Here is a 14,026-nt window from a genome sequence, read left to right as displayed (position 1 = left end):
TTTCCAGGTAGTAACACTCAGCACTTTAGGAATTTAAAATAAATACATATAGAGCAAACAGCAGCACAGATGTACTCCAATCTGACAATAAACAGCATTTCATGGAATTGCCTCTGGTAACAATTCTATTCATAATGTATTTTCTAAGCGTAAATAAGATTGTTAAGTATGAAACTGTAAACAAAATAAGATAGGTTGCAACTAGATTTTAACAGCTAGTAGGCACATAAATACATTGGACTATTTTAGTTTTCACCTTCCCTGTTAAAATATGCAGCAGCATGATCAGAAAAACAGAAACCAGCCATGATGTTAGTGTACTTCTGTAATTATAACACACTAAGAATTTAGTGAGCTGGAAAAAGCACTAACTTAAAACCATCACACCTAGGATAAAAAATACCATGACATTTTGCAAGATAACCAGTAGAGATTATTTCTAGAAGAAAGATCTCTTACAAATGTTTTTAATTCCTTTCCGTTTTGAAAGGTAAAATCCATACAGCTACCTCTACTTATAAAGCAAGTTTGGACTGACTGTAAATGATAGCCTAATGTATATTTGTCAATTTCCACATGCAACTCTGAAAAAGAAAAGAAAAAACTCCAGGATGCAAGGCACTCTGCAAGACAGTGATTTCAACTGTGTGCCCTAGAATTTTACACACATAAGATTTTAACATTTTTTTGAAGTAAGCGGATTTTAGAAATGGAGCATTGTCACATTGTTCCGTCTCAAAAATACCTTTTTTAAACAGTATTATTTTCAAAGGCAAGAATGACAGAACAATCTAACAAGAACTGCTACTGCTAACCAAGTGGTTGAATTTCCTTATGTCCAACCAGCCTTGCATTTATTTAACACTACATTTGTTTTGGTGATGTATGTCCCCTATCAGTGATGACAGGGGTCACATGCCAAAGCTGACTCAGGATCCATTTTCAGCTTTTTGATGCTAACATCTCATTACTGGACCGAACACAGTTCATGAATGCAGTTAAAGTTCTGGTTAGAAAACATTATGACACACTAGCAGGCTGGTATTTGGCCTTGTAGGACCCAAGTTTCCTTCCGCACCCATGACACAAAGAATCTCCAATCTTGTTTTGATAACAGATAGTCAAAGAATTAACAATACCTATTCCTTAAGGTCTATATTGAGCTTTCAGTCCATTTCAAGACCCTACTTAAGAACTGCCTGATGTGGCTTGAGAATTTCAGGCTGGTTATCACACTGCAAGCACATACTATACAACTACTGACCCTCAGGGGTTCAAGAGGTACTGTAAAATAAGAATCACTGGCTCCATAACTATCACATTTTGAGAAAGTATTGAAAAAGATTTCAGAGCCCTAAAGAATGGTGTCAGAATCACTCCAGGATTTGATAGTGTGGTTTGAGGAGAGTCTGTTCATATTAAAAAGTTTTGTTTTGTACATATGTGCCAAATATTCTTAGGTTTTGATGGATTTTTTTTGTTTTAAAAAATTCTTTCATTCATGTGTTCTCACATGTAGTTTTTACTATTTTGGTAATAAAGACAAAAGACAAACCCAAATAAAAGCAAAAAACATAACGAAATAAAAAGAACAAAAGCAAGAAAAATTTTGATTCTCCTCTATTATAACTACTACAGGGCAAACAGAAACAGGAAACTCCACACTAAGAACTCCGAAATACAGACATTATTTGGTTGCCTTTAACACCACAACACATACCTGGTAGAAACATGGGAAGACTTGACCTTTAGGATGATAGCGGCTATTCACAATACTAAAGAGAGTCTCTGTGACCATATAAATCCAGTGTTTTGTGGGAATAAAATCAGGTTCAGTCTGTAAAAACCAAAATCAAATAATGATGCTTATTTTTTTTCTTAAATCATGTCCTAGCTGAACAGAAGCTCAGCAGTTGATATTCCAGCTATGATCCATCAGGAATGAGACTATTTTGCCATGCTTACATACAGTAAGAAGCATGATTTACTTGCCAATGCTGACCCTCCAGACACTACTTTTGATCAGGTTCTATGCAGTGAAAGCAAAAATGGTAAGAAAGAGGCTGGCTGGGTTTCAGTGTGCACTAGACCTCTATCTCATCTGTCAACACCAATAAAAAAATGTGTTAAGTCATTATGTTTTTTGTGAGAAGGCACCTACAAACTCTGACTGCTTTTGTACAGATCACACAGCAGCTACCAGATGGCATTCACTGAGCAGGGTGAAATCTGAACTTCAAAATATGAAGTACTTCACATCCACTTACCAGGCCCCAAACACGTGGTCATATTGCTTCATTATATTTCACTAAAAGTAGAGAACTTTTTTCGCAGATTGACTCACCTCAGGCATCCCTTCAGTGTCTGAGGAAAGACTGCTTTCGTATTTGGCTACAGCAACTGCAAGACCAGTTAAGGCAAAAATACAGTTTCCTTTCACCACTGGGCTGTCTCTGGACAGAAAAAGGCACAGTTAAGAAGCATAATAGAGATGCAGACAACAAAACACGTATCTCAATGCAAAAACATTATGCCATAGGTGTTCCACAAGGGAAAGCCTTTGTACCTAGCAACTTTATTGAGCTGCCTTCTAGCTCAGCAAAAGTCTATCGCATTTCATCTCAGGAATTAGAGAAAGAATGGAGGACAGAAGTGTTTCAGTCTTTTTTCTTGTTTGACTTTTATATAAAGCCTAGCACAAACAAAGCTGTATAAAACCAGAAGCTTGCTTCCACTATAATGAAGCCTGCCACTCTGCAGAGCAAGTAGCACTCACAGAAATGCACCAGTTGTTCTTAGCTAGTACTATCTCTACACAGAACAACAAAAAAAGCTCTTCAAACAGAGAATGGTAGAGAGGCAGGTGCCACTTCACTGCAACAGCATCTGTTCAGAAGATTTAGCAGAGCTGCCATCACTGAAATCTCAGCTTAAAAAAAAAGTTTAAAGTTACCTCCCCTATGTTATGAAAACAGTAACATAAAGGAAAATAACGGGTTTCAAAGAGTAGTAACTTCCACCACAGTGCAAATGTTTACTTCTAAGGAACCAAGAAAAAAATATCTGCTACCTACAAATAGGAAAGAATATAATTGTGCTCATGAAAAGATAAATGTTGATAACCCAGTCATTCCCAGAAAAACATATATAATATGTTATATGCAATATAATCTTGTTGGAACTCTCTCAGTTGACAGTGTACTATACTTTTTGCATCAGTGTTCCATTTCTAAAAACTTCCTCAACTGTTGCGGTAAAAATACACCTACACTGCAAATTTAGGCATTTGTTCCAGACCCAAAGATCTCATTTTCCTAACAAAAATACTTTCTGGATTTCTGGTTGTCCTGGTTTTGGCTGGAATAGAATTCATCTTTTTCTTAGTAGCCGGTACAATGCTGTGTTCTGGATTTAATAGAAGAATAATGTTGTTAACACACTGATGGTTTAGTTGTTGCTAAGTAGTACTTAGTCTAATTCAAGGACTTTTCAGTCTCCCATGCTCTGCCAGTGAGCAGGTGTACAAGAAGCTCTGAGGGAGCAGCGCCAGGACAGCTGATCTGAACTAGCCAAGGGATATTCCACACCACGGGACATCAAGCTGAGTATATAAATCAGGGGGAGCTGGCCAGGAGCCGCTGATCACTGCTCAGGGACCGGCTGGGCATCGGTCAGTGGGTGGTGAGCAGCTGTATTGCGCATCACTTGTTTTTTTTCTCCCTTAGGTTTTATTCCTCTCTCTCTCCCTCTCCTCTTCATTACAACATTTTTTCTTGTTGTTGTTGTTATTATTATTATTATTTACTTTATTTCAATTACTAAACTCTTCTTAACCCATGGGTTTTACATTTTTCTGATTCTCCTCTCCATCCCACCAGAGGAGGGCAGGGTCTGGGGTGGTGAGAGATTCGTTATGTGGCACTTAGTTGCTGGCTGGGGTTAAACTACGATAGTGGTTTGCTTCTTAAAATAAGGCACACAGATCTTAGTGGAAAGTCATTGACCTCTCCTGTTTGGAACAATAAAACTACCTCCTTTCAGGTAAGAGACACTTCAAAATAATTACAAGTAGGTGCTTAGTTCATTTCTTTGAAATCTCCCCCATATCTCTTGCCTTAAATAACTTCCTAATCTATGTACAGAACCTTTGTTCCTGTTGATCAACAGCATCTAAAAGGTTACATTTCATTATGTACTTCAGACAGAAACTTCTAAATCTACATGCTCATGGAAGCTGGATGTTATTCATCCATCCCTCTCAAATTAGGCAATGCTCCTACCTCAACTAGTTTTGCTAATGAACTTCTGTAACTAAAACCATAATGTTAATCCCAGGACACAGAATATGATATATTTGAAGTTTGTTATTTTGTTCCTCTTTTATTTATCTCTTTCTACTATCTTAGAACACTGGTATTTTTACTGAGTAACTAAAATATCAAACAGATCTTCCTATTTCAACCCTCTTTAACTGACTCCTTCAAGATGGACCAACAGGTAAGGAAATGGAACAGCTGGGAATGTTTTAAATATCTGAATGATGATAAGTTAAAAAAGGAAAAGTTCAAACCTTTATGGAAAGTCTTAATTAAAATCTCCAGAATTCTCAAGTTGCAAAAATATTTCAAACTGGTCTTTTATACATTTACAAGAATACCAATGTTGAAACGGCCTGTGAGATTTCCCTGCAATTCTTTCACTGATGACATCTTTATGATATGACATCCTCTAAGTACTTGTTCTCATGAAGATTCACTATTTTTGATGCTTTTGCTTAACCTGGTGCAAGTGGCCAATTTCAGGTTAACCAAGGGCAACGCTGAATAGGAAGCTAGCTGCCAGTGGAGAGTGAAAGGAGGAAGTCCAACCACCTCAGCAGCCTATGAAGGAAGGTTACAATACTGCTGCGTGAAAGCCATGCTAATTCTAATAGCAAATGAACAAGCCTTTCACAACATGAAAACATGTAATTTCCTGCCTTTTGGGACATCTGGACACAGAGACAGATACCTTAACAGAAAGTGCGACAGTTTTGAAGGGCCAATACTCCACTAAAGACCACCCAGCTTCTAGATAAATGAAGCTACTTGAGACAAAGAGTTAAAAACCAAAACATATAACACACAGCCCATATAGCACTACCCAGGCTTTACTCAAAAAATTAGGCATCAGCCTGACAGTCAGTGGTAAAAATCTGAAAGCACAAGGCAGGAAAGAGTTCCTTTCCTGAAATCATGAAACTGGGTAGATAACCAATTGCAGAATTTATCATCTTACATATTCTGCCACAAAAAAGACCTCATTTTCATCTGTAATACACCAGTAGTTCTTACCTGGAAGCACCTTTAATAACATCAGTCAACATATCTCTGACCCTGCAATAGAAACAGAAAGAATTTACATCATGTTCATTATATTATAGCACGAACTCAGTTAATTTCTCCTTATACCTTACACGCATTTATTCTAGGTTAACATTTATCTCATCTAGCTACTAGAAGACTTACCGCAAATTAATCACAAGCATTAAACTGTAAACGTGCTTATGTACCACTGAACATTTCTTCATGCTCGTGTGCACTACCAATGTTTTATAAAGGGCTCTTATTTGACTTCATTCCAGTTCTTGTAAAATGTGGGTGCATACAATAGCCGTAAATCTGTCCTTTGAGCTGTTACACGTAAGTTTCCAGATCACTGTGCTATGTCTTAGCATAATAAAATAAAAATGTTTTACAACAGACAAATGTAACAATTTATCCAGCACTTACTATAGTGCTGGAAACCACTATGGGCAGTTATGCTATTAGGCAGTATAGTAACCTGAATCCATTTAAATGAAAACCATAGGAGTGGTTAGTTTCTTACACATTACTGTAGTTGATTTATAATAGGGTACTTGTTTGCATTTGTTTAGTTTTGCATTCATATAAAGACAGAAGCAGAGATGCAGTGAATCTTCTGTATTGCTAGGTTTGGGTAAGAAAAGAGATCCTCTATACGGCAACATACAACACCATCCTGGCCACGACTGCCACCCTACAGAAAAAGCTACACTCCAACCACAGTTCCACAACATGTGATTAGAAGACTAAAAATGTATGCCTAATAAAATAGGGCCATATGTTATAAGACTGAGTTATTCTCAGGCTTTAAAAGAGACCTACTCAGACTTTCCTTCACAACCACACCATCTTTGCACAGTATCAAACCCAACTCCACCAGAAACACTTAGACCAACTTGGCAAATACCAATGCAAAATTGCACAGTACTTACAACAATAAAGCATTAACACTACAGCTTATGTGAGGTTCTCTACAACCAGGTTAAACCCAGTGGGCAATACAAATGCTTAATGGGTACTGAAGTTAGAGCCCTGAAGCACCAAGCAATTAAGGGGGAATAGGAAAAGATACGAAAGCTAATACTGTGCTCCGCATTTACTTACTGCTTTGATTTCGCTACTGTTTAAGGGAAGTCTGTTCATTTTTGACATTAACACTACTTAGGAAATACAGAACAGAAATCAGCTCAGGAGAAATCTATAAAAGCAGCACTGCTATAGGCATTCTCCTAAAGAGAAAGATAAAATGTTTTCTCTTTATACCCTATCAAGAAAGGGATCGGGTAGAGCAACAACAGAAAATTGTGCCACCTGCCACCTAAATAATCTCTTCTACTATAGTGTATCTTTCTGGATCCTACTATGAAACCCACTAATCTAGACTAGCTGGACCAAAACAACAGACACAAGTCTTGTACTCCTCTTAAGTGGGACTTAGTAACACCTTTGTGACTGAAATGGGCAAAGGGCATTTTGGTTTTACTTGTACGTATTTCATTCCCAATGCACTTATGAACAAGCACAGAAACATATTTATACTGCCTATGGATACGTGGTCCTTTCTCTGCATGAAGCCTCCTACTTACCACCTTGTCCCCCTGGTCATGCACATACATGGCTAAATCCTGACTGAGAGACACTCCTCAGCTGACTGAAGCAGAAGTAGCTGAGGATATGGATTAGGGTGTCTGGTTTTAAACAACAACCTCAGGCTCAGCATTGTCAATTTACCATACGAATTGAGCTGTGTCTCAGTTCACTACATCATACGTCATACCATGGCTTAATTTGTTTTATCAAGCTGTTTTCAATGAGACAGCTCACTTAAGTCTCCACATGTAAGTTTTCTCTTTTCATAATCCTTCTGCTTCAACATGACAAAACAAATACAGTTTTCCATTCCATCCAGTTGTTCACACCACAAAGCTTCAGGAACTGTAGAAGGGAAGGCACCTGTGAACCCATATATGGGAATCCTTACAATCACCCAGCAGTCTCTTTATTCGCACTCTCCCCTGCCTTGGTCATTGTATATGTGGTGGTCTGTTGTTTGTTTTTTATTTTTTAATTAGTGCTCCTACAGCCTTACTTACAAAACTAAAGGCTTTGAAGTCTTGCCCTCCTTTGACCCCTCGCTTGTCATTACAAGTGATCAGGAGCAGACAGGACTTCCTTACCAGAGCCAGGCTGTAAATTGTTTGTATTGCACCTCTTCTGGATCCTCTTTTCCATGTTTTAACTGCATCTCCAGCTCTGCCTGCCTCCCCTGCAGAATTACAGAGTAAGTCAGAAGTAGATCATCGTAAGATTTCTTCAGAGAACACTTAGGTAACAGATGTAGCCTTTCACTTGAGGGCTACTTCATACGTGAACTTGATTGCTTTTCATATGTGATCCCACTGTAATACACAATACAGTAAAAGTAAAAGAATTGATAATTTTTTAATTCTGAGGAAAACAAGCTGCAGATGGCTCAAGTGGCCACTAGGAGACATCTCTCCTAGTGCATGCAAAGAGTCAAGTTTCCTTGGGAGTGAGTACAACAAGCAGGGAACAAGATTTAGTACAACAAGCAGGGAACGAGATTTAGCCTGCTAGCTAAAATATATTCCAAGAACAAAACATCACCTTCTGGATTCACTACTTAAAGCAGAATTTCTCATCCTTTTCCATTCTATGACCCCAACCTCCCTGTGACCTCCTACTTATTTCTGTACCTTAAAGAAGATGATATGGATTCTAGCCTCTAACAATTGTTACCTAAATATATTAAGCAGCTTTGTTAAATGTTCTGCCTCCAACTGTGAGGCAAGTACATCTCACCTTCTTTAGGTTGTCTGTTACTACTCCTTAGGAGTTATTATGCTTTAAGTGAAAAACACAGGCGCATAAGCTGCATGTTTCAGGTACTGAATTCTCATAGTTTGTGTGTGCACAAAATCCTGAGAATACAAGAGAGCTGATCCTGTAAATTCAGATGCCACTCAAAATGTGACTCTCCACAGAGACTGAAAGAGCATATTCAAGAAGCAGAGTAAATCGAAGGCTACATAAAAACTATGCCAAATTTCCCCAAACACACAAACATTGGCTTAAGCTCTCTACTAAATCCCATAGGATCATCATGATGAGGTTGATTTCAGTCTCAAAAACATGCTGAATGCACAAACTGGAAGAAGTGTGTAAGCATGTGAATATGCATAATAAAAGACTAGAGGACTTCCAGGTGTCCAAAGGGAAAAAAAACCTCACAAAAGTGTTTTGGTGAGCTGGACTCTATGAACATCTGCCTCCAAAATGTAGAAATGAGTACTCTACAAGCTATTCAGAAAAACTGAATTATGTACTATCCAGACTACTTGGACTGCAGGTTTTTTTGGCCATCTCAGATGAAATGTACTACAAAAGCACAAGGAGTTAGATACAAAGTCTCCAATAAGGGACTTGAGAAACAAGCAAAACAGGCTTTATTGCCATGTAAAATGCCACAAAATGCTTGAGAGGCTTTCAGAAACAAGTCTGGTAAATGCCAGCTTCTGGTCAAATCTTGCCGCAGAGAGGAAACAAAACAGGAAAGTAACTAAATGCAAGCAACAATAGCCCCCTCTGTAGTTACAAGCTGTTGCGTGCTTTGTAATGCGGCTGGCTCGGCTTAGAATCTGCTGTTTTGCTGGTGGCCAAGATAAATTATGTTTTGCAAATGTTACAGAAGCACATGTTTTGTTGCACAGCAAAAGAAGGAACAGCCAAAACTTCTAGAATTTGCTCAGCAACCTGCACTGCTCACACTGGAAACAGCTCACGTGGTCTGGAAATACAAATAAGCCCTTCCAGTAGCACATAGAGAGCCTTCTAGAATGCAGATATTTGTTAAAAGTTTTTTAGATCATTTCCCTGTTGAAAAACAAAATGACACTACATTGTTCTAGATATGTCAGCTAACCTAATGAAAGAGAGGTTTTAGGATATTTTCTAGTCATTAGATAGGGTGGAAAAATCAAGACTAGTCCTTCACAGTGTGACAGCATAACATGCTGGTTGGAGAAGTTCTGTTTAATGAAGCATCCCTCAACAGCTTCTGTTTCCTTTGTGATACTATTACTACAAAATTCCTACCCAAAATAATAGGTTAGAGCTCTAGCTAAAATTTAACATTTTAAAAATATTAAGAATTGACACATTCTGCAACTTGATACAAGAATACGACTGCAAGAACTTGAACTGTAAGCAGAAGTTACCCTTCTACAAAGTATCCCAGAAGACTCATTTTTATCTCCTTTTCAAAAATTTTTATCAGTAAACACCTAAAGCTTTATTTTTAAATTATTTTACTTGCATGAATGCTCTTGCTGGTAAAAATATAACTCATACCACTTGGATAGGCATTAACATGCACAATTATGTACCTCAAAATTACCTGCAGGACTGCACTGTAGGCTCGATTCATAAATCCTAACCAGGACTGTGGCAGCAATACGGAACGGTGCCATTCAGAAGGTTGAATGTTAACCTGTGCAACACACCAGAAAGGGTAGACACGGTTACATTAAGTCTAACACAGGCAGAATATATTCTCCAACCTGTGATTTGCAGGCGATCATTTGCTTGCGCCCACAGGACATTACACACGGCTGTAGGAAACTAAAATGACAAGGTACTTTGTTTCTCTTTCTGGCTTTACCCACATCAAGTTACTTTCACCTTCGTTACCCAGGCCAGGCAAAACTGGTTGCTTCAGGTAGTTCAACAGATAATTGATCCCAGAGAGAGCTGCAATTACATGTAGCAAAAAGCACAACACTTAGTAGTACTGGTAGACAAAAATACGTATGTAACAAAGACGTTAGTGCAGTTTACGCTTGTCATAGTTTTTGTAAATCTTAGGTGCTTTAAAAGCTTTAAACAGACAAAATACAAGCAGATGACTAAACACAGGGGAGACTATTCAAAAGGAGTTAGTACCTATGACTGAGCATGTACCTGTGTTCAGGTACAAAGTTAAAACTTACTTTAAGGAAATGAATTGTTAAAAAAAGAAAGGAACCACAAAGTTTCTTTCTAGGAAGCACCAGTATAGAACTAACAGGAGGAAAGCACCACCTCAAACAGCTTAAAGAAATATGTGACAGCTCTCCCTGCCTGCCCCCAAATCTCATACAGGTATGACAACCTCAACTTCACAGCAAAAGAATAACTCAAACATTCAATTATACAATGTGACATATGTGCACAGACTTTCCTCAGGAGCCCAAGGTTGTTCTCTTCAGTAAGCAGCATAGCAAACTGACTCAAAGACTCTTCCAGAACATGTTGAAAAGCAAAAATGAAGTCAAGTGATCTCAGTAACAAGCCATTTTCTAGCCCTTGGTAGCTTAGTGAAATAACTACAAGGGTAAGTTAAACAGAGTGGGTCACAAATTCAAGGCCACCCAGAACGTTCTCCCAGATGTCAGTCCTGTGTGATACATGCACCTCTCTCCCCGCAACTTGCATGTTACGCAATATATAAATGAAAACATATTAATTCACAAAAAATATAGTTAGAAAAGTCTCTGTTTCCCTCTATTCATTACTGCCTTAACTGCAGCAACATTTTATTACCCTAAGACAGGAGTTCAGGTGTCCTCTCCTTTTAAACTGCTGTGTTTTCAGACCCATAAACAACACAAGCTCTGTAATTAAAATGATGGATGTGCACTGTTATATCTCATCATATTCCATGGTAGGCATACAAAATTGGGCTTTCTTGCTACTGTCCAATTATTTCTACTGTCTGTCTCTACCAAAAAAAAAAATGAAAAAAATGTCATCACAGCCATCTGGACTCCATTGGAAATAAATTATTTAATCTCAGCAGTTTCCAGAGTAATCAGTTTTTAATAAAGGAAAGGCAAACATGTCAGGTTAATGTGAGATGGGATATATCTCAGTATCCACTGTTTAAGGCATACAATTCCTATTTCTAAATTAAAAGAACATGCCAGACACCCTGAGTTATGGGAAAACCCTGTGCGCTGTGATCAAAATTGTGCAAAGCCCACCTAGAGTAACTTCTCTGCCAGGCTTAATCCCAGAAGGTTATTATTATTCCTTTTTATTCCTCCTGTTTTATTTTATTACAGAGACATGTCACTGTTAATAACATGTAATATACTCCATGCTTCAAGGTGTGCAAACCCCTTCTTTCTCCATCATGTGCTCCACTAGCCTCCTCTGTACAGATTGGTTAACCAAGATAAACTGAACTCCTCTTGTCTGTTATTTATCTTCCAAAGTCTTCCTTCTCCACCTCCTCTATTTTATGCCCCTAATGATCTACATAAAATGGTCAATATTCTTTCTTTACATGGATATTAGAACAAAAACCAAAGGACTGTGCTAAAGTTTCATGCCCACTGTCAATGGTGAACTTAAAAACCGTTTTTGAGTTAGTACTAATATATCTATACAAATAAATACAACCTAAAAGTCAACGAAAAGAGATGACCTGCTCCACTGCACAGCCAACACAAATAACACCCTGCAGAAAAACAAGAGATCTCATCTTTAAATAAGCCAATAATACTAGTCTTTCCCTTTCAGTCAAAGTTTTATTCACACCCTCCTCCCACCTCTGCTCATCAATTCTTCCAACAAGCTGATGAGCAGTCAAGGCTCCAGTGAGAATTGTTTGCCTTAGGTTCCCGAGGCATCTGCAGCAGCTCTAGTCTTCCCCTTTGCCTCCACTGTGAAACTATTTTAGATTTGTGCATTTAGATTTGCCTGGTCTCATGATAATCTATAATGTTCACGACATAATCCACAATTATGCACCAGAATAAAAAGCAGGCCTTTGAAACCCTTCAAGTGTTCATGCAGGAAATAGAAAGTTTTAGGTGTATTGTTGCATTTAAAGCAACTAGACAACATGGTCTAATCAGGAACTTATTACTAGCACTTTACACATTCTCTAAAATTTGCAGATGTGCTTGATGACCAGCAGAATTGCTGAGCAGCTTTTAATTAAATAACTCGCTTCATTGTAGTTAACAGTTTGCAGATACGTGGAATGAGATAAAGACAAAAGGGTATCTTCACATTGAGTAAAATTCATCTACGACTGAAAATGACTGGATACAGTGCTGAAGATGATCACCTAAGCAGTGCCGATACCTGCTGTTTCAGTACAGGAAACCATCAGTCTTTATTTCTCTATCACTGCATACACAGTGGTAACAACAACTACATTAAGCACTGGTTAACTAATACTAGCGAGCATAGACAAAGCTGACAGTAAGTGAAGTTCAGATTCTTTTGAGCACATAATTTATGTGTAAGAAGATATTGGGCGGGGGGAAGCACATGAAAGGAGGCACAAGGGACTTCTGAACTAGCAATGACTGGTTGTGAAACACTGTCACGCAGAAGCAATGTTCTTAGGAAGCAGCATAACCAGACCAGGCTGTCAAGTAGTTTTCACGGAAGAGCTGCACCCTGATACCTCAGGCAGTAAGAAAGAGCATGAGCTAGGAGCTAGTACTCAGAGCCTGTTGACTGATGGTTAAGAAGGACATCTGTCCCTGAAATGACACACAAGCATAGACTTTGTTGCCCAAAATCCAAGACAAAGTGTGCTGGCAAATGACAGGAGATACTATTCTTATATTTCAGCACTTCTGAACACACAACACAAGTTTTGCAGACTTCTGCAAGACTGGGAAGTAATTTTCAATGAAATCAGAAGCTCATTTCCCCTCTCCAGTGCACTCCCAATAAAGATCAAACACCATGGCAAGATTATTGATGAGCTTTTTTTCAGCACAGGTGCCTTTGTGCTGCCACAGATCATTTTGCACTGATAAACAGCCAGCAGAGGGCACACAAAATAAAATTAGGGAACAGTGACATAAAGCATGTTTCTGTCATTTCCCTGGGTATCTAACTGAGATCATACTGTTTAAAGAAGCTAGAAATTATGATATCATTAATATTTATGGCCCATCTTAAACTCTGCTGTAGACCAGGGAGACTGGGAATCCATTACAGTCTTTTAAAAAGTACAACACGTTTCCACCTTGACAGCCCTGTGAACTCACATGGTCCCTAAATTCAGCTGATCTCTAACAATGTATGGCTCTGAAAGCAGGTCTTAGACAACACCCATATGTCAGTGAAATGTTTAGGCATGTATTTAAACGCTCTTCTCACATATGGGACATATAAACTGCAGCCTCAGTGATTCCATAAACAGGGCTAGCATTACATATCTATATCTATCAAAAATTGAAGTAACATGTCTTTCAATCTCAATTTTGCTTACAGGCTCTCTTTAACATACTTGCATGCATACACTTCCAAATCCTCCCCCTCCAGCATTCCTTTGTGAGAAAAAAAAAATTGTCTTTCTCCAAGGCACATTAGACTGAGGAGGAGAAAATCAAAAATCTGTCAACAAACTTACTTCCTGAATACTGTTTCATCATTGGAGGAGATACAGTGGTGGAAACCAGTACAAAGTAGTCCATAATCTGAACTAGATCCATTCAAATACCTAGGCAAAGAAGAATACACTACAGCAAATTCCGTTCCAGAAAACCCGATTATCATCTTAAGGTACCATACAAGGTTTGAATAAGCCCTTGAATCTCTTGATTACATCAAAATCAAACCAGGAAAGAGATTTACAGAAGGCGCTTTCCACT

At 38.3% G+C, this 14,026-nt stretch overlaps 1 protein-coding gene across 3 annotated transcripts in view; it reads right to left on the bottom strand.

The window, feature by feature from the left end:
* The window catches only part of FOCAD (focadhesin), a 126,989-nt gene that overhangs the window by 27,855 nt on the left and 85,108 nt on the right, over positions 1-14,026 (bottom strand). For all 3 annotated transcript variants that reach the window (XM_080372894.1, XM_080372895.1, XM_080372896.1), the window contains 5 exons: positions 9,763-9,855; positions 7,523-7,611; positions 5,334-5,375; positions 2,345-2,453; positions 1,721-1,837 (listed from right to left, as the gene is read on the bottom strand). In XM_080372894.1, coding sequence (XP_080229020.1) covers positions 1,721-1,837; positions 2,345-2,453; positions 5,334-5,375; positions 7,523-7,611; positions 9,763-9,855 — 450 coding nt within the window. The remainder of the gene's footprint in view (positions 1-1,720; positions 1,838-2,344; positions 2,454-5,333; positions 5,376-7,522; positions 7,612-9,762; positions 9,856-14,026) is intronic.

The sequence above is a fragment of the Falco punctatus genome (genome assembly GCF_963210335.1).
Source record: "Falco punctatus genome assembly, chromosome: Z".
Lineage (NCBI taxonomy): Eukaryota > Metazoa > Chordata > Aves > Falconiformes > Falconidae > Falco > Falco punctatus.
The sequence above is the reverse complement of the archived record's forward strand: the minus strand, read 5'-3'. Positions and strand labels throughout refer to the sequence as shown.